General features: G+C 43.3%; 2 protein-coding genes across 3 annotated transcripts in view; one reads left to right on the top strand and one right to left on the bottom strand.

Annotated features, from left to right (window-relative positions):
- LOC311140314 (liprin-beta-1-like) overlaps nucleotides 1–15,438 on the top strand; it is a 40,981-nt gene extending 25,543 nt beyond the window's left edge. Inside the window, exons 3-26 of one of the 2 annotated variants that reach the window (XM_084175320.1) lie at nucleotides 2,428–2,636; nucleotides 3,734–3,814; nucleotides 4,113–4,226; nucleotides 4,425–4,535; nucleotides 5,490–5,582; nucleotides 7,008–7,125; nucleotides 7,768–7,829; nucleotides 8,106–8,172; nucleotides 8,344–8,468; nucleotides 8,721–8,788; nucleotides 8,926–8,989; nucleotides 9,750–9,900; nucleotides 10,152–10,184; nucleotides 10,912–11,056; nucleotides 11,264–11,389; nucleotides 11,622–11,772; nucleotides 12,009–12,120; nucleotides 12,233–12,321; nucleotides 12,525–12,647; nucleotides 12,837–12,962; nucleotides 13,083–13,271; nucleotides 13,589–13,747; nucleotides 14,007–14,072; nucleotides 14,232–15,438. In XM_084175320.1, the coding sequence (XP_084031446.1) occupies nucleotides 2,428–2,636; nucleotides 3,734–3,814; nucleotides 4,113–4,226; nucleotides 4,425–4,535; nucleotides 5,490–5,582; nucleotides 7,008–7,125; nucleotides 7,768–7,829; nucleotides 8,106–8,172; nucleotides 8,344–8,468; nucleotides 8,721–8,788; nucleotides 8,926–8,989; nucleotides 9,750–9,900; nucleotides 10,152–10,184; nucleotides 10,912–11,056; nucleotides 11,264–11,389; nucleotides 11,622–11,772; nucleotides 12,009–12,120; nucleotides 12,233–12,321; nucleotides 12,525–12,647; nucleotides 12,837–12,962; nucleotides 13,083–13,271; nucleotides 13,589–13,747; nucleotides 14,007–14,072; nucleotides 14,232–14,318 (2,669 nt within the window). In that variant the 3' untranslated portion in view covers nucleotides 14,319–15,438. The remainder of the gene's footprint in view (nucleotides 1–2,427; nucleotides 2,637–3,733; nucleotides 3,815–4,112; nucleotides 4,227–4,424; nucleotides 4,536–5,489; nucleotides 5,583–7,007; nucleotides 7,126–7,767; nucleotides 7,830–8,105; nucleotides 8,173–8,343; nucleotides 8,469–8,720; nucleotides 8,789–8,925; nucleotides 8,990–9,749; nucleotides 9,901–10,151; nucleotides 10,185–10,911; nucleotides 11,057–11,263; nucleotides 11,390–11,621; nucleotides 11,773–12,008; nucleotides 12,121–12,232; nucleotides 12,322–12,524; nucleotides 12,648–12,836; nucleotides 12,963–13,082; nucleotides 13,272–13,588; nucleotides 13,748–14,006; nucleotides 14,073–14,231) is intronic. The other variant, XM_084175321.1, reaches the window with a different exon arrangement.
- Nucleotides 15,439–15,958: 520 nt separating this feature from the next.
- Nucleotides 15,959–21,291, bottom strand: LOC311140667 (NADH-cytochrome b5 reductase 3-like). The gene is made up of 9 exons (XM_084175835.1): nucleotides 20,916–21,291; nucleotides 19,931–20,056; nucleotides 18,888–18,960; nucleotides 18,570–18,676; nucleotides 18,345–18,474; nucleotides 18,059–18,142; nucleotides 17,881–17,966; nucleotides 17,679–17,778; nucleotides 15,959–17,543 (listed from the first exon to the last, which is right to left on the bottom strand). The coding sequence occupies exons 1-9, from the start codon at nucleotides 20,934–20,936 to the stop codon at nucleotides 17,371–17,373; spliced, it is 900 nt and encodes a 299-aa protein (XP_084031961.1). The 5' UTR covers nucleotides 20,937–21,291; the 3' UTR covers nucleotides 15,959–17,370.
- Between the last annotated feature and the right edge of the window lie 4,379 nt (nucleotides 21,292–25,670).

Below are 25,670 nucleotides of genomic sequence, written 5' to 3'. Positions count from 1 at the left end.
ATTACTTTTTGGTGACAGATGAGCAGAGGGGTCCACTTTAAGAGCCCAGGCCTTTCCACTGACTTGTGTAATTTATAGAATTGACCTTTCCAAGAAGGATGGCTGATCACATGACATCCTCTAGCCCCCGTTACCACAGAAACCACAGCATTCAAAATCCCTGGCTGCCTTTTGGGGAAGACTTGTATATTTATTTATCCCTCTATTTTTCTGTTCTACATTTCTATGAAGGTTGACCTTTTGGAGCTGGTTGACAGATGCTGTCTAGCAGATTATAGTACACACTGGAAACATGGCTTTTCCAAGTCCAACAAATAAGCTTCTTCTCAGGCCTCTTGCACCCAAACATTTGTTTTATAGATATCTAATCTGTTTTTCTTTGCTTTTAGAATGTGTGGTATGTGATTTTTCAGGACACATTCAGAAATCCACATCTGCAGCGCATCACATTGGTCAATGATATCCCACCTGGTGATATCGCCTTTCATCCTCCTTGTTGAAGGGAATTAGGAGAGGATGGGAGAGGTTCAAACTTCTAACCACAGGGATAAAACTATAGATGTACTGCGCATTCGGAAAGTGTTCAGACCCCTTGACCTTTTCCACATTTTGTGACGTTACGGCCTTATTCTAAGATTGATTAAAAAATCATCAATCTATACACAATAACCCATAATGACAAAGCAAAAATAGGTTTTTGGAAAGTTTTGCAAATGTATTTGAAATTAAAAAACAGATACCTTATTTACATAAGTATTCAGACCCTTTGCTATGAGACCCGAAATTGAGCTCAGGTCCATCCTGAGGTCCTCTGTAGCTCAGCTGGTAGAGCACGGCGCTTGTAACGCCAAGGTAGTGGGTTCGATCCCCGGGACCACCCATACACAAAAAAAAAAAAATGTATGCACGCATGACTGTAAGTCGCTTTGGATAAAAGCGTCTGCTAAATGGCTTATTATTATTATTATTATTATTATTATTATTATTATTATATTATTATCCTGTTTCCATTGATCATCCTTGATGTTTCTACAGCTTGATTGGAGTCCACCTGTGGTAAATTCAATTGATTGGACATGATTTGGAAAGGCACACACCTGTGTATATAAGGTCCCACAGTTGACAGTGCATGTCAGATCAAAAACCAAGTCATGAGGTTGAAGGAATTGTCCATAGAGCTCTGAGACAGGATTGTGTCAAGGCACAGCTCTGGGGAAGGGTACCAAAACATTTCTGCAGCATTGAAGGTCCCCAAGAACACAGTGGCCTCCATCATTCTTAAATGGAAGAAGTTTGGAACCACCAAGACTTTTCCTAGAGCTGGCCACCCGGCCAAACTGAGCAATCTGGGGAGAAGGGCCTGGGTCAGGGAGGTGACCAAGAACCCGATGGTCACACTGAGAGAGCTCCAGAGTTCCTCTGTGGAGATGGGAGAACCTTCCAGAAGGACAACCATCTGTGCAGCACTCCACCAATCAGGCCTTTATGGTAGAGTGGCCAGACGGAAGCCACTCCTCAGTAAAAGGCACATGACAGCCCGCTTGGAGTTTGCCAAAAGGCACCTAAAGGACTCTCAGACCATGAGAAACAACATTCTCTGGTCTGATGAAACCCAGATTGAACTATTTGGCCTGAATGCCAAGTGTCACGTCTGGAGGAAACCTTGCACCATCCCTATGGTGAACCATGGTGGTGGGAGCATCATGCTGGGTGGATGTTTTTCATCGGCAGGGCCTGGGAGACTAGTCAGGATCAAGGGAAAGATGAACGGAGCAATGTACACAGAGATCCTTGATGAAAACCTGCTCCAGAGTGCTCAGGACCTCAGACTGGGGTGAAGGTTCACCTTCCAACAGGACAACAACCCTAAGCACACAGCCAAGACAACGCAGGAATGGCTTCGGGACAAGTCTCTGAATGTCCTTGAGTGGTTCAGCCAGAGCCTGGACTTGAACCCGATCGAATATCTCTGGAGAGACCTGAAAATAGCTGTGCAACGACGCTCCCCATCCAACATGAAAGAGTTTGAGAGGATCTGCAGAGAAGAATGGGAGAAACTCCCCAAATACAGGTGTGCCAAGTTTGTAGCTTCATACCCAAGAAGACTAAATGCTGTAATCACTGCCTAAAGTGCTTCAACAAAGTACTGAGTAAAGGGGCTGAATACTTATGTAAATGTGATATTTCAGTTATATATTTTTTTTTATAAATTTGCAAAAATGTCTTTTGTTTTGTCATTATGGGGTATTGTGTGTAGATTGATGAGGGGGAAAAAAACAATTTCATCAATTTTAGAATAAGGCTGTAACCTAACAAAATGTGGAAAAAGTCAAGGGGTCTGAATTCTTTCAGAATGCACTGTATATCTATGCTTCTAACTCCCTTATTTGTTCTTAACCACCGCTCTCCTAACCCTGGACCCAACAGGCTCCAAGGCCATGGACTATTCCAATGGGCTGTTTGACTGCCAGTCGCCCACCTCGCCCTTCCTGGGTAGCCTGCGGGCGCTGCACCTGCTGGAGGACCTGCGGGCGGCGCTGGAGATGATGGACCAGGACGAGAGGGAGGGCCTCCGCTGCCAGGTCCCCGACACCACCGCCGATGGCCTAGTGGAGTGGCTGCAGCAGGGACAGCTGGTAGGTAACTCCCTCTGTTCTCTTACTGTTGCAAATGCAAACACTGATAATGTTAGTCAGTATTTTTACTATTGTGAAGTACATTAAAGACATGCTCCGGAACTAAGTATTTTTTAAATCTCCCGCTTTGGGCTGGATGTGTCAGTGTGTAGTTCATACATGCATCATTTATGAGCAGAATTACTGTCTTACCTAAATTAGCCACGAAATCCCTATTTTGAAAGCGACTGTTTTTGGGGAAGCTGTGCTGCACCATTTTCCCTACATTTTCCCCATCATGGCCCAGCCCCCTAGCAATTAGAGTTCTAGACAATTTGCTTCAGCCCCTCGCGATTTGAGTGACTGCTATTAAGATGCACACACAGCAGAGCGAGCGAGAGAGAAATTATGTGGTGCGTGAACTTTTGTCTCGTGAGTGCTACTTTCAGAACTACTGGCTAAAAAGTCTACAAAAGTACCGGATAATCTCTTTTTAATGTCTGAGATATTCAGAATTTGAGTGTAATCATGGAAAATGTATTGCTGACGAGTGTTCCACACATTAAGATAAAAGTACTTTTAGACTAGATTCCTTTTGTGTGATTGTCTGCTTTGTGTCTTCACACCCTTACCTTATTTATACCTTGACTCCTTTGATTGTACAGCTATTGTGTGATGACATGCTTTGTGAGTGACGAAGTGTCTCTGGAGCGGTGTTTGCAATGGTTTCCATTCACAGTGAGGCTCATGTTTTCCTCCCTCCTCAAGCCCTTTCTTTCCCTGTGTGAAATATGAGAAGAGGAGCTTAGTTTTTTATTCAATTTCCACTTTAGTCACACACGAAGCACTTGCATGTGAGAATCCTATCGACCCTCACGTGTCTCTCAAATAACATGCATTTCACGTGTCACCGGACTCTTTTTTTCCCAGGGAAAAATCATGTGATGTTTTTCAATGTAGGGATGCTATGACACCTGTATGCTGGCCTTTGAGATGGAGTGATACATCATCTTCCTTATGACTGGAGGTTGCTCTATTGCTAGGGTCAGGAGTCTTTCCTGGTATGGTGATAGGGCGATCAGCCTTCTGACGATGGCCTTGGTTGTTTGTGATTTCAGACCAACGGACATGGCTCCGCCATGATCTACCAGGAACGACTGTCACGGGTGGAGAGCGATAAGGAGTGTCTCGTCCTCCAGGTGTGTGTCTGAGTGAAAAACGCTGTGTCACGAGGCCATGAAGAAGCAGAGACCAGTTTTAACAAATAGGAAATACGACCCCATATTTTGAAAATGTGTACATTAGCAAATACATTGGACAAGGGTGTTCTGTTGAAAGTGTATTTGGTAGGTTGCTGTTGAATTCAGTCGTTTTTTTAACCTATTCATGGTTTGAGTGAAATGCATGAATCACAGAGCATGCTCTTAGATCCCAAACCTATACCCTGAAAACAACACACAGATGACATGTGGTGTATTATTGAATGACTGTCCCCAGGTGAGTGTTCTCTCAGACCAGGTGGAGGTGCAGGGGGAGAAGATCAGGGATCTGGACATGTGTCTGGGGGAACACAGAGAGAAACTCAACGCCACTGAAGAAATGTTGCAGCAGGTGAGGCCCCAGCAGGGTTGCAGTGTATTATGGTTATTAGCATGGTGGTATGTCTTATTATGAGACAGAACCTTGGGCTCAAGGTATTGGTCAGCCTTTGATCCAAATTATCTTTCTGAATTAATACTGATTTAATACACTTAAACACTTCACTCCTACTAGTTAGTGACTGAATCTGTGACTGTGTGTCCTGTGCAGGAGCTGTTGAGCAGGTCGACCCTGGAGAGCCAGAAGCTGGAGCTGATGACCGAGGTGTCCAGTCTGAAACTGAAGCTGACCACTGTGGCGAGAGATCGCAGGGATAGTGAGGTACACAGATGCGTTATGACAATAGACTCACCCACACAGAGATATCATGTATTTGGTAGATATTTGGAGTTTCGTTCAACGGCAGGCAGACTTCTTATAATATTAGGATGTGAGTGCATATGAATCTTGGCAGTCACCCAAACGTTTAATAGTTCACACTGAGACCATGCAGAGGTTCGTCTCAGTCGGTTGGAGTGGGCCCTGATCCGTAATGCAGATCCTGACCTGGGTGGACTGGCGGGCAGGGAGAGTGCCAAAACACCCCCTGCTCCAGCAGCCGTTTCCTCTCATAAAATAATTCCTCCCCCCTCTAGAGAAGCTGGGAGTTTGACAGTCAGGGTTTCCATACACCCCATCCATGAGCACTGAGCAGGCCTGGGTTGGAGGAATATTGAGAGGAATCAGGATATTGGATCCTGAGTGTGGGTTTCCGACACTACTATAACCTTTAGGGAGTGGTGTGTGTGTGGAAAGACAATGTCTTCCATATATATTTAATACTGCCTTTGTTTAATGTTGGGCTTTGTTCGGGTGTAAATCACACACCCCTGAGTCTGATCCATTTCTTCTTTCCTACCCACAGTGCTCTGCGGTTTTTACTCTTGTCTAAATGTATGTGTCGTGAATCATGTAGCACATTCTTGTTTAATGATGATGCATATTTCCTGAGTGCTCTATCTATACGGTAATTGCGCCAAGGTGCAGGAGTATGTATTATCCATGACATAAAAGCAGTTGTAATGGTAATTGACCATGACGCTTCCTTCGACTCAAGGATCTGTCTCCATGTTGGGCTTCTCTGGCTCTCTGTTTCTCTCCTCTCTCTCTCTCTAAATAGTATTTGGTGCCTCCATTGGGGATTTTTCACTCTGCAAAAACATCCCCCACAGTTTCCTCCAAGACTCTCAGCTGACCCCTTGGGCATGTGGGTAATGCAGTCTTTTACCTCCCCAGGGGTTGTACCAGGAAGTCAACGACCTGCGGTTCAGGGTGACCGATATGGAGAATGAAAGACTGCAGTGTGAAAATAAACTTAAATCCACCAAAGTGAGTAGCATGGCTAAAAATCTGTCTGCAATACGAAGGCTTTAGATCAGTCCATTCACATTTGATTGTGCATGACATACTGTATGGTCCACAGATTAAGTTTGACTCACTCTACATCTTTTCTACAGCATGTAGGTACTGAATCTATCGTTCCCTTGTGTGTTGGTTATATATCCCTGCTTTCACTCTTAATACCACTTCCTTCAGGGTTCATACCTTTTTGTCTCCTCTCTCACTCCTGCCTGGCTAACTTCTCCCCTGCAACATGCTAACCTGTGCAGCCCTAGGAACGGAACATGGGCAGGTTACGGTTCTCTGGAGGTGTGGTGCAGAAGTTAACACCCAGCGCTCTGCTCTTCCCTGTCTATCCCTATGGGCCTCTAAACCTTCCCTTTTGTCCATTGACCCTATCCACTTTGCCAGCTTTCACCACGCTTCCACTTTGACTGTAAGTTTTCCTACCAGCTAAGTATAAGTTGCAGATTTCTTAACACACTAGTTCTTCTTCACTTCCTGCCCTGATCCACTTAATTGTATGTTAACTGTACATTGATGAGAAAATGTCTTAAACCTTTGGCTAAGTAAGCTGCTAAACTAATGGATGGATCTGATCGGTCACGGATTAACATCCCAATGGAGCTGTTCTTTCTCAGTGGAATGTGAAACTGACAACATGTTTACAGTGTGTTTGTGTATGGTTCTCTGGTAAAGACACTTATTTTTTTACATTTTTAGACATTTAGCAGACGCTCTTATCCAGAGCGACTCACAGTTAGTGAGTGCATACATTTTTCATACTGGCCCCCCATGGGAATCGAACCCACAACCCTAGTGTTGCAAGCGCCATGCTCTACCAACTGAGCTACAGGAGGGCTACACCAGTCCTCTGGTAGAATGTAGCCTCACTCTAATCCTGTTTTGGGTCATGCACTCACTTGCCCTACATCACAGTTAGTTAGTTATCAGACTGGGTTTTAACTGAGTTTGGTCAGACTCTGTTGTCTAGCTGTGTTCTTATCTAGAGCTTGGCCTGTATTCATAAAGTGTCTCTTACTAAGAGTGCTTCTCTGGTATGAAGGGACAGGGGGGATCTGATCCTAGATCAGCGCCCCTAAGGGGTATACTACAATGTAGGTTCAATGGGTCAGCCAGCTAACTTTAATAAACAACCAGAAATAAGTATTGATTTTCTGGTTCATTAAGAAAGCTAAACTTCGATATGTGTTTTTGGTTATTGAGTCAATTATGCCATGCCCATTTTCAAGCTTCTCTCTAAAAAATATAACGTTATTTCAGAATATTTAGGCAAATTCGCTCATTGATTCTGCTTTGTCGTGTACCCCTCTACTCTGAGACACTTTCAGAATATGGGCCTAGATGTGTATATGTAGTTTAATGAGGTCAGAATGGTCCTCTCCCATTCAGGAGGAACTGCAGACCCTTCAGAGGCAGCTGGAGGAGAGAGGGGAGGAGCTGAGGAGGCTAAAAGACCAGGCTACACTGGGAGTCCTGACCCCAGACAGAACAGATGGAGGGGAGAAAGGTGGGAGTACTGTTACTAGACATGGGAGAGGGAGGGGGACCTCGCCTCACCCCCATACACACCAGGAGCCATAATATTTCAATAGGCTTAACTTGCACCTTGACAGATATACGGCAAAAAGATGTTCCAGCATTCCTTTTCCTAATTCGTCTGCAGTTACTTCTGCCCTTAAGTTCCCTTAAGTAATGATGAGTACCATCAAGACATGGCCTGAGCATTGGATTTTCCCCCTGAAATACAGTTTTCTAAGCATCCTGTCTGTCTCACACAGACTGAGGGGAAAAAAGGGGGATTTTGTACTTCCAACCTTACTGTCCTCTTATCTGTCTGCAGGGCTCATACCACACATGTTTAGACATGATCTCTGACTCTTTCAACCCACAGCTGAGTCTCTTATCACCCATTTACTATAAAGGAATGCAATTTATGTAGGGTGCAATTTATTCACTTCAAGAATGTATTGTGCTTGAACATGCCCCATATACTGCAAGGTAATTGTCTATTCGATTAAAATTCCTGTTGCTTAAGTGAACTTGACTTGAATGTAGGTATTTATAAACTCCATCAGTGTGGACAGACACCAGTAGACACCAGACAGTGTGTCTGTCTGATCACTGTGGGGGCACACTTGTTGTTTTCCAGATGTGGATGTGCTGAGGATGAAGAGGGCCATGGAGTCCCTGATGTCAGCCAACAATGACAAGGTACTGGAGCTGCTGTCTTTACTGTTTCATAGAGGCTGCAGTAGTCCTCTGTAGCTCAATTGGTAGAGCATGGCGCTTGTAACGCCAGGGTAGTGGGTTCGATCCCCGGGAACCACCCATACGTAAAAATGTATGCACACATGACTGTAAGTCGCTTTGGATAAAAGTGTCTGCTAAATGGCATATTATTATTATTATTATTATTATTATTATTAGTTGACGCATGGGGATCTCAATGGCTTTTTCTAACTCTGATCTACCATCCTTCACCCACAGGACCGGAGGATCAAGGAGCTTCAGGAGTCTATCACACGGTACAAGAAAGTCCAGGACTTGGTGAAAGGTGAAACTATGTTCAAGGAGTATGAAAGTAGTAATGAAGTGTTTTATCGGTATCATTGCAATAGTCCATTCATTCTCTATTTATCGGACTAGATCAATCACATGTTTGAGAGTGTAGAATAATGGACTTGATAATTGTGTAACAATTATAAATGTCCCCCCCTTCCCCCAGACACACTGAATGAAGACGATTACTATGACATCCAGGATGACAGATCCCGCTCCATTCAGGTCGCCATGGATACAGACCGGGCCACCCTGGCGGTTGGGGAGGAGACAGGAAGGAGCTGGGACGAGGTAAAGACCTCCCCTGTCATAACAATGTATCACACAGGATGGACCCGAGACTCTAGACTTCCTTACCAAAACTTCATGTTGGGCCTTTCATAGGAATGTGCAAGTCAACAGGCTTGGGGTATTGGCTTAGCTGGACAGCAGCTACCTAACCAATGAAACTGTCGACTGTGCTTTGCGACATTGACGACACATTCATTTAGAGATGTTGACTCTTGTCTTTCTTTCTCTTCCTCGCTCACCCTCTTTTCCCAGATTCCATCTATTGCAGTGTTTTCAGAGCTGGAGCAGGAGAGACCGACACAGGCGCCAGACACAGACAGGTAAAGTTTTACTTTCCCTGCACAAACTACACTCCCATGGACTATTTGCACTTTAGGTCACTGTTTTTAGTTTATTTGTCTGTATGTTCATCATCTCTAGGTCTAAGCTGAGAGTTAACTTTCCCTTCTCTTTGCAGTCCACCAGAAGTCCCACCACATTCAGCAGGTAGCCTGGGTCACACAAACAGCAACACCGAGCAGGTAAGACCGTCCCCTCTCTCCTAGGGGGATGGGGAGTGGTGGGTTAACTGGAAAGACCTTGACTTGCTGCAATCATGGCAGAGTTTATATACGATAAGATTTTTTTATTGTCACATACACCGGATAGGTGCAGTGAAATGTGTTGTTTTACAGGGTCAGCCATAGTAGTACAGCACCCTTTGAACAAATTAGGGTTAAGTGCCTTGCTCAAAGGCACATCGACAGATTTTTCACCTTGTCGGCTCGGGTATTCGAACCAGCAACCTTTCGGTTACTGACCCATTGCTCTAGCCTGACTATAAGTTTTAAATCACATATTTTTACAGTGCAAAAGGGGCCAATTACCTACCCCCCCCTAGTTTTGTCACCCAAACTAGAATACTAGAGCCTCTTATCTTTGACCTTTTGACCTCTCAACGTGGGAGAGTCTCAAAGGCACTATGGGATGTGTCTCCCAAATGGGCAAGTCATGCAGAAGGCATGGTTCTAGCTCTTATCGCCCCCACACGGAGGACGGAGTCACTGAGCCCCACTGTGACGGCTGACTGGACTCCGGACTGTCTGTCCAGATGATACAGAATCATAAAAGGATTCCTGAGCAATGGTTGTTTTAACAGTCATGTTACTCCACCGCCACCTGGTGGTAGAACAATATAACTACAATGGAGCTGGTTCTATTGGGAGATTGACTTTGTTTACTGGTATGCCAAATATTTCATTAGGTTTTATGTGCTCATAGTGATCCCCCCCCCATTTCTAGACCTCAATTGAGGAGCCCAGCCCCCCATCCACCTCCCCATCAAACCCCACCAGTAATGAAAGCTTTGGGACCAAGAAGGCCCGCTCCTCCTTTGGACGTGGTTTCTTCAAGATGCGTGGAGGCAAGAGGACGTCCAGTGCCCCAAATCTGGGTGAGTCTCATCATTGGGGGGCAGGAAGGGTACGGGGAAGAAGGGTGCACGTGCCTCTGCACGGGGTGGTGTGAACAAGGGCTGTGAAAATATATATATTACTCTCTGTTCATGATATAAGAAAAACCATTCACAGTTCCATACCTTAATGTGTGTTTTCTTATTTCTGTCTGTCGTCTGGTAGTATCTACACTAGTGACTATGTTCTGTCCTTGCTCTCTCTATCCTCCATGGTTCTATGTGATGTGAAGATCGCAGCCGGAGTGTGAGTGCGCCTACACTGGGTACAGTACAGTAGTCTACAGTGCAGAGCCCCACAGACGGGCCAGGCCTGCAGTATGGCAGATCAGGATGACCGCTGGATGTGTGCAGGGATACTAACACAACAATGTGATCACCATCTACCATACAACCAGACCCATCGTAGACTAAATAAAGAGGCAGTGTGTTTTTCTGAGCGCTCTTGAGGCTGATTGGGTCATAGATGGTAAATGGTTACGTTGTTGTTTGAAGAATCCCTAGATATGCCTCTACCTCCATCTTTCCTACTCTTAATTCTTCACTTGTATCAAGCAAGTGAAAGTTTTTAGTTGATCGCTGGTGTGAGCTCGGTGGTTTTTAGTGTGTGATTTCTTTCCCCTTTGAAATCATATCCAGTTGTTCCTTATCCATGACGTGACACCATCTGCAATGATGCCGCGTAACTCTGCTAGCTGTCCTTCAAGATGTGCCTCTGAGATTTGTCTTTTACAGTTGGAAGTCTATGAATTTGCATCAGCAGTTCATGCCAACCAGTCCTTTGCATGTGCAGATTGAGTTGTGGTGCTTTTCAGTGGTTCTTGGCGTAGTCCTAGTGGTGGTGGTGTGTAGTGGAAGATGTAGTCCAGAAGTGCTTGTGGTGGCCATTGCAGCTGTAGTCCTTGGGTAGTGTTGGCCTCCGGCGTTTTCTAAGTGGTGGTGGATTGTGTCAGATGTTGGCTGTTGATCTAACAGATGTGTGTTTGAATCCAGCTGAGGCCGAGCGTAAGGGCACAGACCACTTGGACTTGGCTGGTGCCCCACCACACAAACCTCAGGGAGGAGACAACAGCCAGACCCTTCCTTCCTCACCAGAGGCCAAGAAGAAGTCCAGAGGCTTTAAGAAGTTCTTAGGCAGGTGGGTCAAAATGTTCTCTATCCCCTGAGTTTAGAAGGAGGTAAGGAGATGCTATGCAAATAATTGGGGAAAGCTGAATTAAGATGGAGCCAGGGTTTTTAAATGAAACTATGGCTTTATTAACTGTAACATGAGGACAGAGGGTTTGCTGTAACATGAGGACAGAGTATGGCAGGATATTTAGGTGTAGTGTTCTGACCCCTCTAGGCTGAAGAGAAGTCACTCCACCTCGCTAGACCTGGAGGAGACAGAGACTGAGTTCAGGAGGGGAGGAGTCAGAGCCACGGCCGGCCCCCGACTGGGCTGGTCACGTGACCTGCAGCACAGTGTTGAGTATGTGAAGCTCACCTCTTGCTAGACTGTGTCTCTGTGTGTGTATCTGTCTGTGAGCTAGATATGTAGAGGAATAGATCAGAAGATAATTGGAACTAAGTCTACAGTATCACAGTTTTAGAATATTAGGATGTTGTGGTGTCAGAGGAGTAAATGGCAATGAATTATGGAGTGCAGTGTAGTGTTTACCCTCCACGTTTAAGGTGAGTGTGCTCGCTCTCTCTCCCCTCAGTGATGTGGCCGCTCCCTTTGCACAGTGGAGTAAGGAGCAGGTGTGTGTGTGGCTGCAGGAGCAGTGCCTGGGGCTGCACGTGGCTCAAGCCCAGCAGTGGATCCGCTCAGGGCACACCTTGCTGCAGGCCTCGCAGCACGACCTGGAGAAGGTAGGACACCTCAGTGGACCATCCAGGAGGCGTTTCCTGGGACCATCATGCATGCTGTGTTTAGATTCTATGTCGCTAGACATTTTAATGAAACCCCAATGTTAAAGCTTATAGTTGGTTAATGTTCAATTTGCTACCTGTGTCCTGACAAACATCTATTTTCTCTAGCGCTCTCTTCTTAACTGTACAGTATGTGAGATGTCTTAAACAACTCATACATGTTTATGTGGCAACAGGAGTTGGGGATCAAACACCCCCTACACAGGAAGAAGCTGCAGCTGGCTCTCCAGGCACTGGGATCAGACGAGGACTGCGGCAAGTCCAAACTGGACCACAATTGGGTGACCAGTGAGTGACCACTGACCACCGCCTCGGAGTTATCAATGAAGCCTTAACAACGAAAAATGGAATAACCTTTCTGTTTTGTGACTTGTGATTGACTTGTTTTGGTGTTTCTCAGGATGGCTGGATGACATTGGTCTGCCCCAGTATAAGAGCCAGTTTGAAGAGGGGAGGGTCGATGGGCGAATGCTACACTACATGACTGTGGTGAGTTTCAAATTGCAATAGTCGGTCTAACATGGCTAAAATCATTTAGAATCAGTGTCAGGGGGGATGAATAAAGTCGATTTAAATTAAAAAAATCCTTGCTTTTGTGTGATCATATGTTGTAGGTCTAGTGTACTTTATTTCTAATTGATTGACAGTAGTCATTCTCCTGACTGAGAAGTGTATGTGTTTGTCCTCTTCAGGATGACCTGCTGTCTCTAAAGGTGGGCAGTGTTCTCCACCACCTCAGCATCAAGAGAGCCATCCAGGTCCTCCGGCTCAACTTCTACGAGCCCAACTGCCTCCGCCGACGACCCTCTGACGAGGTACGGTTTAGAGACAACTAAATAAATAAAGTCTCTCTCTCTCTCATTCTTTCCCTGTGCTTTCATATCCACCATACACATGATCTCTCACTTCACCAGTTCAGTTACATTTCAGTGGTGTTATTTGTATAGGGAAAAGAGACACTTTTCTGTTTTTTAAGCTGGTGTTAATAAAAACTATCTCGGCAGAACAACATCACGCCAGCGGAGATCTCCCAGTGGACCAATCACAGAGTGATGGAGTGGCTGAGATCAGTGGACCTGGCTGAGTACGCTCCTAACCTGAGGGGCAGTGGTGTGCACGGGGGGGTCATGGTGAGAGGGAAAAGTCTTACGTTTGAATTGGCTTGCCACTGACTAATTTCAGGAACACATGCCTTCATCAGCATATACATACATTGTCTGTCTCTTCATTTCCATCTCTCCTTGTCTCAGGTGCTGGAGCCTCGCTTCAACGTGGAGTCCCTGGCCCTCCTGCTCAACATCCCTCCCAACAAGACCCTGCTGCGCCGCCACCTGGCCACCCACTTCCACCTGCTCATCGGCTCCGCGGCCCAGCGCAGCAAACAGGAGTGTCTGGAGAACCCTGACTACACCCTGCTCACTGCCACCGCCAAGGTCAAGGTAGGGTCAACACACAGCTGGTAAGGCATCATCTTGTTGTTAGACATACAGAGCTTTGGGGATCAGTGTTTATTGATCTGATCAGTGTCCTTGGCTGTGTCTCACTACTCGAAGTTGGCCTCGTGACCACTTATGTGTGAATGGACTGGATAGGTTTTTGCCATATTGCTTTCGCCTGTCCTGTCCTGTCAGATCAGATCAGATCAGTGGTCAGCAGGAAAAGGAGGCGAGGACAGACTGCTTTTTAACACTATCGGCACACAGCTGTTTGTCCCCATTTGACTGACTCTCTCCCATCATCCTTTCTCCTCCTCCAGCCCAGAAGGCTGTCGTTCGGTGGCTTCGGGACGCTGCGTAAGAAGCGCCAGGAGGACAGCGAGGAGTACGTGTGCCCCATGGACGTGGAGATTCCCAAGAACAGCAGCTTCCAGGGGGGCCTGAGGATCTACGAGGACGACCTGGACCAGTTGGAGCAGGTAGGGGACTGCCATTAACCCCTTCAACTTCAGGGAATGTGTTACCTATATGGATATAGGTAGTGTTATGTGTGTTTTCGTAGCCCCTTCCACTGAGGCACTAACTTTTTAAAAAGTATTACTGATCATACTTTAAGTGAGGTTAGATCACTCCAATGAACAGATGAGAGGGTGGAATGTGGTACCGCGAGGATAGCGTTTTAATGTTTACTTTTCATTTTCCATGTGAAGTGCTCTTGAACACTGTCTGTATTTCTAGATGGAAGACTCGGAAGGGACTGTGAGGCAGATAGGAGCATTTTCTGAGGAAATCGACAACCTGACAGTAAGAAGTCATTAAAATGCTCACATGATCACACATCGAATCACTTGACAAGAGCCTCTCAGCGAGCTGTGCACTAGCAAAACAACCATGGCTCTCTTCTGGCACTGTTATTGACCACCTCGTTCTCCTGTGTGTTGTGTTTTCTCCTGCGTGTTTCAGAGCATGCTGAAGGAGGTTGAGTTCTTCAGCGAGGTCTCCTCTCGCTCCCCTGAGGCCAGCGTCACCGATGACGACTCCAACGTGTGAGGGAGGGTCCCCGCCAGTGATATGTATTAACTTTAGATGACTGACAGGGGGCGCTGTTTTGCAGTCACCACGCAGCCATTTTGGTACTCCTCCATTGTAAAAAAGATTTAGGAAGCTATGGAAATGCATTTATTAATGTCTACATTTTGTTTTTGACAAGTATATTCTATTAGGCACCTTAATGCATACTTTGAAATGATATGTGAACTGAACATAAAAATACAAGGGAGTACTAATGATACTGTCCCCACTACAATAAATAATAATGTAATTTTGTCCTTTAAACATTTTATTGAAATACTGTAAAACTCTATAGGAATGATTTGAAGAGTGCTCCTTCTGATGAGTACCAATATGGCTGACCGGTGGCTTCAAAGCCTCTCATTGGACATTACATCGCATCAGCAATCCAGGGTTTATACACATCATTGGCCCCCGCTGGCGTCGCCATGCAAACCTAATGAAGCGCTGTGAATGGGAACAAACTGTGCCAACATCCAACCCTGAACCCCTCCACCTTGATAAGCTCTCTTCTACAACCTGTGAGACCACCTTTTGGCCTTATTACGTCGTTGTCATTTCAAGCAATTTACGATCTCTCTCTGCATTCCCGAGTGAAGTTATACATTTGTACTTATTTGTTGTCGAATTGTAGTGCATTAATTGAGAATTCAACATTGGAGCATTTACTTTATACTACCATAGATTTAATGTATTACAGAACTGGTTTTTATATATTTGTTTGAATATCCACAAATGAGTCTCTGTACTTTACCTTTAAGTCATTTAGCAGACGCTCTTAATCCATAATTATAATTTCCTCTCCATGTTGTCCTCTCATTTGATGCTACTATCTGCATGTTTTGTTTAATGTGTCCCAAATAATTCAATATAATAACTTTGGTTTGTCCTGTCATGTTGTTGAATTTGTCATAATATCCATGAATTTTAGGAACATTAAACATGGAAGCCCAACGTTCTAGAATGTAAACATTACCACAAAGCAATGATATCGTTATGCAAGCCTTAACCATATCAGTGAACACTATGTACTGTGTACTGTTTCTATGCATTTTTTTTGTAAAGAATTGTCAATAAAAACGAATATGGTAAAAAATGATGGGCTGTATGTGTATACTAGCCTATAACAGATGGGTGAGCTATGTACATTTTCCCCTTTTTGAGATACTTGTGGAAGTATTTTTATTTATAGCTACTTATTCCACTTTTCAGCTGACTGGAGCTATGGAGCAAGGTAAGGTCTCACTATGAGTTCTTGAGCACTTGCTTATGGGGAGAGATCCTTACACCAGCCAGAGACTCCTTATTTTGTATGTTGACATGGAGTTAGAATGGGATTTGAACCCACAACCTCTTCTCATTAAATACGAACATAGCCAGTACAATGCATCACATTTGTGCAACTAGAGATCTGCCAGTCCCATGTCTCACTAAGGCTGCGCTTAGATCTTTTCACATCCTGATATGATTGGTCAAAAGACCAATTTGTTATTTTTTTAATCAGAATTGGGCTGTGTGTAAGCGCAGCCTAAGGTGCCAATCTTAACTTGGTTACTTAAGTGGTGTGAGGAGTCATATTGCTCTGCGGTAACCACGGCTACCTCAGACTTTAAACCAACTTATTGCATTTGTATTTTATTGGTCACAATGTATATAACAAACGTGTTGCATAATGAAACTGTAATTCAAGTGCTGTGAGGACATGTAAGCAACAGACACATTTAAGCACATGGAAAGACTCCAGTAACAGCTTCAAGATATCCCCCCTTTTAGTAGTCACACTCAATGAGAATCTTTCTGCAACAATATGAATATTGTATGGAATAAGTACATCAATGACAATATTGTGCAAAGCTATACATTACTTTAAGGAATAGTTTGCATTGGATGCAAGTGAGCAGTATTACGGTCATGTCTTCAGCTGTGCATACAAAAAAAAAGTATTACAATTGCTAAGGCACTTGAGTCAAGTTACACAAACCAGACTGAACCAAAAATATAAACACAACATGTAAAGTGTTGGTTTCATGAGCTGAAATAAATGATCCCAGAAATGTCTGTGGCACAAATTTGTTTATCCCCGTTAGTGAGCATTTCTCCTTTGCCAAGATAATCCATCCAACTGACTGGTGTGGCATATCAAGAAGCTGATTAAAGCGCATGATCATTACACAGGTGCACCTTGTGCTGGTGACAAAGGCCACTAAAATGTGCAGTTGTCACAAAACACAATGCCACAGATGGCTCAAGTTGAGTGAGTGTGCAATTGGCATGCTGACTGCAAGAATGTCCACCAGAGCTGTTGCCAGAATTGAATGTTAATTTCTCTATCATAAGCCACCTCCAACATCATTTTAGATAATTTGGTAGTATGTCAAACTGGCCTCACAACCGCAGACCACGTGTAACCACGCCAGCCCAGGACCCCCACATCCAGCTTTGTCACCTGCGGGATCGTCGGAGGAGTGCTGAGTAGTATTTCTGTCTGTAATAAAGCCCTTTTGTGGCAAAAACTCATTCTGATTGGCTGGGCCTGGCACCCAAGGGGTGGGCCTATGCCACCCCTGCCCAGTCATGTGAGATCCATAGATTAGAGCCCAATTTATTTATTTCAATTAACAGATTTCCTCCTATGAACTGTAACTCAGTAAAATCTTTGAAATTGTTGCATGTTGCATTTATATTTTGTTCAGTATACAGGTATCTGTTGATGTCACAATTAGTTTGACAGGAGGAACGTTCAAATAACAAATATATGTTTTCTACTCTTCCCTCCAACTACCAATGATTAAATTCAGAATGATAAACCTTTTAATCAGAAATCACTGATCAACAGAAAATGCTTTGGACTCTACTCATTTCAGGATTCGGTTTTGCACACCAAATTACAGAAAATGGTCCACACCAATTCTGCTGTAGGATGAGTGAAATGATTTCAATAGATGATCAAGCGCTGATGCAAGAGCATTTTAATAAATGTTGGGTGTAGCGGATCATTGAGCCCTGGGGAACCCCTCGCCTGGGGTGGCCTTTAAAAGGTGAACCTCCGGCTGCTGGCGTGGCCCACTTTGTCCAGGTTGGGGTTGCAGGCAAACTGGATCATGGGAGGGGGTCCGCACAGGAGGATGAGAGTGTCGTCTCCGGGGGGTGGAAGGTGGTCCCTCACCATGTCCTCACTGATGAAGCCTTGGCTGTACTCCCACTCTGATGAGCAAAGAGACGTTAAAGTTTAAGTCACTCAGGACCAGACAAGGTTCTTAAACATGGGAAACAAACATGAATTTGCCTATATCAGATCATGTTCACTGAAACAAAATAGTAGTTATGGGCATCTCTTACCCTCAGGTGCCCTGTCCAGGGTGAACCACAGCTTGAATCGGGTTGGGTGATTTGCTGCGATCTCCTCCAACTCAGGTCGAAGCAAGATGTCTTTCTCAGTCTGAGGGAGAACAGGATAGAGAAGGTATTAGGGACTACTAGCCCATGTTTGAACACCTTGACATTAGATTCAATCCAGATGAGGAAAGCGGTGTTAACTCACCTGGTTGGCGAAGAGCAGGTGACACACAGTCTGGTCCTGGGGATCCTTCATTATAGCTGTGATGATCTGCAGCATGGGAGTGATTCCTGAGGGAACAGGATCCAATAGAACACATGTCAACCAATCACAGATGGCCATTCTGCTATGTACAGATTGAGCATGGTGGCATTAGTTTTACCGGTCCCTCCTGCGATCATGCCCACTTGCTTGGCGGTTTTGATCACAGGCTCCGCCTTTTTTTCTGCCTTGATGGCAAAAGCCCCTGTTGAAACACCCAGTAAAGAAACCAACTTAGTAAAGGTGTGGCTTGCATGCACTTCTTCACCATTGACCTAGCTCAGAGCAGTGACCACTTTATAAACAGAATTTCAGCCAATGCCTACATATACATAACAGGGTATTATTTAAGTGTTGTCCTTTTGTCTACCACACAGTGGCAGTGTCGGGCAAATGTGATGACTCACCGTTTCCTTGGTAGACCAGCAGGCCGCTGGGCCCTCTGAAATCAATGGTGTCGCCAATCCGGAGGCTCTCCAAGTACTGACTCATCTTCCCACCTTCAGGAAACTTTGGATTAACGTTCTTGTAGTAAATCTGGGAAGCAAGAAGAACATTTGTTGGGAAAACTGGTTGAGGAGATGGAGGTTGAATTATAGTACTGAGAAAGCTTCTTCAGATGATTTCTGTACCTTGACTACCAGGTCTACGAAGCCTACGTCGTCATCACTAGACACAGGTGTGTACGGTCGGACCACCAGGACGCCGTCCGGCTTGGCAGACAGGAATATGTGTTGCCCTGAGAACAAAAACATAGTCACAAAGTATGGTGGCCACAAATGAAGAGGAGTCGTGATAGCGCAAAGACAACCCTACGAACAGATACAATACATTTTTGTATGATTTCTGATTCAGACCAGCAATACATTCCATGTTATGCTATATAGTCTAACAGTGTTTTCATATAAATGCTGAAAAGTTGAACAGCTACATCAATTGAATGTACTCACCAATGGGAAGCCCAAGGACATGATCCTTCTCCCGCAAGGCAAAACGGAATTTTCTTGTGTCATGACTGATGATCTGTGAGAACCACAACACAGTCCTTCACAACTGCACAAAACGCTGACATGATATAGATCCCTCAAACTCCACTCTGGAGCTCGAAGCCAGTTCTACTGCGTTTTTCTTCATTGTTTCCCTCTAAATCAGGGCTATATTTAGACCTGGGACACCAGGTGTGTGCAATTAATTATCAGGTAGAACAGAAAACCAGCAGGCTCCGGACCACTGTGTGAGAGTTGAATAACCCTGAATAAACCACACAGTTGACTGACTGTTAGCCTTCATCCACATTAGCAGTCTGTACAAGAGCAATGACTTCAAACTATAATCCAGAGTGGTTGCATATTGACCTCTGCACTAAATGGAGAAAACCCAGTCTGTAGCAATGGAGCAGCTGCCCAGCCCAAGTCCTGAGGGGCTTGTGACACAGACCAGCCTAACTTATTTGTTTGGTCTTTGTGCAGTTCCATTAATGGTAAGGGGCATTTCCACAGCAACAGAGTGATGCTGAAACTCAAACAAAAAAACAATGATTACAAAGTTAAACAAAGCTTAGAACTCAGTGCAGATGCAAACATTTGATAACAGAATGACGATTTGTGCGATCATTATGTTACCAAATATTGCATCTGCACTGTTGTTCAAGTAAATGTGTTTTTTTTTGGTGTGGAAATTGTTAAAAGTAGTCATTGTGCATAGTTGTATGGTTTGTTTAACTTTGCAATCATTGGTTTTTGTTTTACATAAATGTTAAAGTGACAAATCTGAGTCTGAGCGTCACTCCATTTCATGGAATTGCCCTAAGTCTTCCTAGAACAGCACTGGGCATCCCAGATCAAACATGTCTTATCTAGTCACACAATTGTTACTCATTTTATTTCTTAGTCCAATGTTTTTTGTTTCTTTCACTCTATTAAATTAATAATGTGAACATGGTTTCACCACAGCACAGAGTAATAATAAGCAGATCACAACACAGAATTCGTACCTCTTTATCTATCAGCTTTAATGCATATTTGATGTTGGGGTCCTCTAGGGTGATGGCAGGTTTCTTCTTTGAGAGGAAGAGGCTCAGAATGAGGTTGATGATGTTGTCGATACTGCTTCGAATGAGCTGCGGAGATGTGAAAGGAAGGTTTGCCTTTTCAGTTGAAGTTATTGTGGAAATAAAGATGTCGATCTTTACATGTTGAACATTGTAAAGACTGCAGCCATGATTGCGAGGGGAAAGTTACTGACTGTACCAACATGTCAACAAAAACAGGTGTTTAACAGTTACTAGGATATACCTCATTTTTGTACTGATATACAATGCATCAGTCAGTGTGCAATTACACCGAACTTGACAAATAGTTTAGTCATAATGGATAGGCGCAATGTTTACCTAAAATTAGGGGAGTGGTTTTGTCAGAGAACACTGGGGAAACTCCATTAGACCAAACTGCTGCGCTCACCACCGTTCCATTGCTAGTAGCTAGCTAACTCAATAACGACATGGTGGCGTGCACTCCTTTGACAAGCGTGCAGAGATCTCCATGCTGGCTATTTTGATCAGAAATTAACCCGATTGTCAATCACATAAACTAGGGAACCAACTGTCTAGCTCCATAACAAATAAACCACTGCGAATAGAGAGGGTTGCTTAGCAAGTTGCATGACAAGCTAGCTAGTTATCTTCTACCTAAACGCCCAAACATCTCCATAACAGTGGCAAATCAAACGCTTTGGTTATCAAGCTAGGTAGTTATGACAGTTTACTATATACACCATATGACTTACTACAGCTACAGTGGATTACAAACTTGATGGTTAACGACGAAGATATGTAACTAGCTACAGTACTAGTTAGCCAACCATAGCTAACGTGCCTACCATTAGTTATAGATTCCTTGTGCACTGTCAAATCGCACAACTGTAGCTGAGCCTAAGCAATGCAACAATATAATATTTAGCTAGCTGGCAATTATACTTACCCCAATGATGTAAGAGAGCATCTTGTTTTTGGTACCTTACAAGGCAACAGCGAAAAGTCTGTTCTCCGAGGACAAACCGTCGCGCTGTCAAAGTACTGACTGTGGTGCTTTTAAGGCAACTGGGAACTCGGAAAAAATACGAGGTCAAATCATGACGTCGGTGATCTTAAGGTCGGAAAGTTAGAGTTCTAGAAAGAGTCCCGAATTCCCGAGTTGGAATTCCGATTTGGATGACCGTCCAAAACGATTTTTCCCACTCTTTAGGTTTTTTTTTCTCCCGAATTCCCAGTTGTTTTGAACGCAGCACGAGTTCACATATGTTTTGAACGCGTCATAAGAAATTAGCACTCATTTCTGCAGTTCTACATGCAGCTCTAAACATGCATTTCAAAATAAGAGTCCATGCACGACCCATGACTTTGCATGAAAACTGCTTTGAACATGCCTGTCTGGCTACAATGAATGGAGTCGCATTTGATGCTGAATAGCCATCACTTTTTTTTTTTTTTTTTTTTTTCTTTTTTTTTTATACAAATGAGAGTTTTTTACGATGATGTCATCGGGTAGAACTTTTAACTTTATTTTTCTACAAAACATAGAAATGCACCGATTTTACATATGTAGACACAGGCTGGAGATAATGAAAATGAGGTTGAAAAGTGGTGGAATTGCCTTTTAAGCTATGTTGATTCATTTGATGGATATTTCTAATGATTCTATCATACAGATATGTCTGGAGCCAATTGACATAGCAGTCAAGTCCAGTAGATGGCAGCAAAGACTTGTGTATATCAGGGCCTTTAAAAGTCAATGGATGGCCCTGTGCTGATATAGAGTGCACTGCATGCATTTAGAAAAACTATGTAAGCAAATGATGATAAATAGTACACTAATAAAGGTTTTAATTGACTTATTTGAATTAAATAGTACGTGTTACCTGATACTTTGATGGACAAACCACCATTCTAACAGAGGGACCTCACCTCAGCAGTAAACAACATTCATACTTCACTCCAAATGCCCAAGTTTTTGTAGAAAAGAATATCATGCAGATGTAAATCATTGTGTAAAAAGGGTCTTGTGTCTCCATCTTGTGGACAGAGCTGTGACATGCAAGGTCTTGGCGGGGTTGGGTAGGTTACTTTCTAAATATAATCCATTACAGTTACTAGTTACATGTCCAAAATTGTAATCAGTAACATAACTTTTCGATTACTCAAACACAGTAACGTAATCTGATTACTTTCAGTTACTTTTGGATTATTTTACCCTTAAAAGGCATTAGAAGAAAACAAAAATTATCCATCAAACGCATTTGGTGTGTCATCATAGTGTTCGCTGACTTGTGGCCAGACTCGCTCAGGTGGAACAAACTTAAACTTTTTTCAATGTTGTATTTAATGTCATTGAGAAAACAGAAAGGTGTTTTTCTTCTCGTAAACATCCTTTCTGAATTTAAACTGAATTTAAAAGTTATCCAAGAAATAATCATCTAGTTATTCTAAAGTATCTCTTATCTGATTACAATATTTTAGCTGGTAACCTAACTGATTACAGTTATTTTTTATGTAATCACATTACATGTAACTGATTACATGTAATGAGTTACTCCCCAACCCTGATCTTCTGTGACCATACTAAACGGCTGGAGCCAAGAATAGACTCTGTGTTTTTGCCAACTACATATCAAATCAAATTGTATTTGTCACATGCGCCAAATACAACAGGTGTAGACCTTACAGTGAAATGCTTACTTTCAAGCCCTTAACCAACAATGCAGTTTTAAGAAAAATACTTGTTAAATAAAAAATAGATAAGTAAAACATAATGAAAGAGCAGCAGTAAAATAACAGTAGCGAAGCTGTATACAGGGGGTACCGGTACAGAGTCAATGTGCGGGGGCACAGGTTAGTCGAGGTAACAGAGGTGTAGACTAGAGTGGCTCAGAGGTTAAGGCTGGTGTCCCAGGCTTATCATAGTTGACTTATTATAGTTGACTTACACTGAGTGTAGAAAACATTAAGAACACCTTCCAAATATTGAATTGCATGTTGACTCCATTGCTTCCCACAGTTATGCCCCTCTTGGAAACTAGGCGAATTGCAACAACACTTGAATTCAACACTGGGTGAACAGGGAGTACATGAGGGGGCTGGGTACACACCCCTGGGGGGCCCCCCGTGTAGAGGATCAGTGTTGCAGAGGGGTTGTTGCCTACCCTCACCACCTGGGGTCGGCCCGTCAGGAAATCTAGGACCCAGTTGCACAGGGAGGAGTTTAGACCCTGAGCTTAGTGACAAGCTTCAAGGGCACTATGGTGTTGAACGCTGAGCTGCATTCTCACGTAGGTGTTGCTCTTGTCCAGGTGGGATAGGGCGGTGTGCAGTGCAGCAACGATTGTGTCATCCGTGGATCTGTTGGGGTGGTATGCAAATTGAACTGGGTCAAGGGTGTAGGGTATGGTGGAGGTGATATGATCCTTGACTAACCTTTCAAAGCACTTCATGACGACAGAAGTGAGTGCCACGGGGCGATAGTCATTTAGTTCAGTTATCTTAGCTTGCTTGTGTACAGTAACAACGGTGGTCGTCTTGAAACAAGTGGGGATGACAGACTGGGACAGGGAGAGTATGAAAATGTCCATAAACACTAGAGCCAGCTGATCTGTGCATGCTCTGAACTAGGCTATATGATATGAGCCTTCGCTAGAATGGCAATGGTGGTTAAAAAAAGCATTACAATGTCGTATTTCCCTAAGAGGTCAGTTCCACATTACAGCTGCTGGTTCAAATCCAATGCAAAGAGAAGTTTCCTTAAATAAGGGGCTGGAAGTTATCAAATCATTTTATTCATATAGAACAAAACCATTTAAACCACACCAAACCCAGGTTTATTCAATGCAATCTATTTCTATCACCAATTCAGAGTGAAAGTTATACTCTCTTAAGTAATCTGAGAGTATTCCTGGGCTATATTGAAATAATTTTAAGTGGAGTAGTAATATGGTTGAGAATGCACTTTCAGATCTCCTGGTGGATAACGTTGAGGGTACATTTTGCAGATGTTCAGATCAGGAAATATGGGTTCGATCTCCATTGTCCCGGCAATAAAAATATGAACTGCTACTGTAGTAATGTTACTAATGTATTAAGTATACTGGATGAAGACTCCGAAGGTATGTGTTGCTTCCTTTCACAATGTGTGTACCCATTCACGTTCTCTTTATTAGTCATTTGATAATGTCTGAATGATTGTATGGTCGTTCCATCTCAAAAAGCACAGGAAAGGATTTTGACACCCACCATCTCAGATTGTTCTGAAATAATTTATGTTGTTAGAAACACATAAGATTAGCATTCATGCAACATTATTTTGTTGAAATATAATTGGATCTCTGAGAAATTAAGCTAATTGATTGCATCCAAATTGACCATTTAAGTGTATAGGGTTCATATAATATTCGATAAATATAGTGCCTAACATACTTTCTAGCAATGCTTTAGACATGAGGAATCCAAAGGAATGGTCGAAAGCCACCCACGGACCCCCCCTACATTTACATTTACATTTTAGTAATTTAGCATACACTCTTATCCAGAGCGACTTACAGTTAGTGAGTGCATACATTTTTCATACCCCACGCCAATGCCACCCCAAGAACCAGTATCAGTTCTCTATGTTTGACAAGTAGTATGAAGCTGTGGCTTGTAGTATTGCTTCTCCATACTATGTAATGTATTCCCTGTGAATCTGGAGATGTTTTTTCCCCCTAATAAAGAATGAGTGATTGAAGTCGCTTGCATTGTTTAGTGTGAATCTACCAGGTTTGACCACTAGATTCCGCTGTTCCTGCTATACCGCCACACTCTTTTATCAATTTTTCTGGTCTCTTGTGTTTATTAAATAGATCACAGCATTTCCTTTGCAACTTTGGGTAGAAAACCAATATATTTGGCTCATTATGAAAATAAATCTAGGCTTTATAAGCACTCAATGTTTCTTATTCAATGCACTCAATGCTTCTTATTCTTATGCTGATGAAGGCATGTTGTCTAAAATGTGAATGTCAGTATTATCTGCTCACACATCAAAATTCACATAAAAAGTTGGTAAGTGAACCAACCAAGTATCCGGAAAAAAAAGAAGCACTTGAAAAGGTTCTGTATCAACAGGAAATAAAACCATTTTATTGATCATTTGTGTATATGAAGTTATATAACAACAGTCAGAAAACTCCACAGAGTGAATCACTACACAAAGTGAAACAAAACTGTAAAACACCTCATCAAAAATGAAGGTATACACAGTAACTGTCAGCTCGCTATCACTGCAAGCGATATGGCAGGAAAAAACACCCCAAACAGTTCTACAAGATTACAGAGAAAATGTCAACACATAAAATACTCAAGCAGGCAGTTGATATACACAAAGGCAACTAGGATCTTTCTACAGCATCAGATTCTAATACTTTACACAGCTTTGTCTTGAAAGGTTAGAGGGGCTTTTTGTTGTCGTCATTTGAGAGAATCTTGTATGTTTCTGGTCACACAGGGAGATGTATGGGCTTTTCTTGAATAGGATGTGAGGGGTTTTGCTTCCATGCTTTAGCAGGGGGACCAGTAAGAGTAGCATTGCATTGCAGTGAATGGCTTTTCTTGTGGTAAGTTACACACCTCACAATCTGATCCTGTAATGCTGCATCTTACTGTAGTGTCCGCCCTCAAGCGTTTGACGCTTTCCATTTCTTTTGTTGAA

The sequence above is a fragment of the Coregonus lavaretus genome (assembly GCF_964263955.1).
Source record: "Coregonus lavaretus genome assembly, chromosome: 13".
NCBI classification, from domain to species: domain Eukaryota; kingdom Metazoa; phylum Chordata; class Actinopteri; order Salmoniformes; family Salmonidae; genus Coregonus; species Coregonus lavaretus.
The sequence above is the reverse complement of the archived record's forward strand: the minus strand, read 5'-3'. Positions and strand labels throughout refer to the sequence as shown.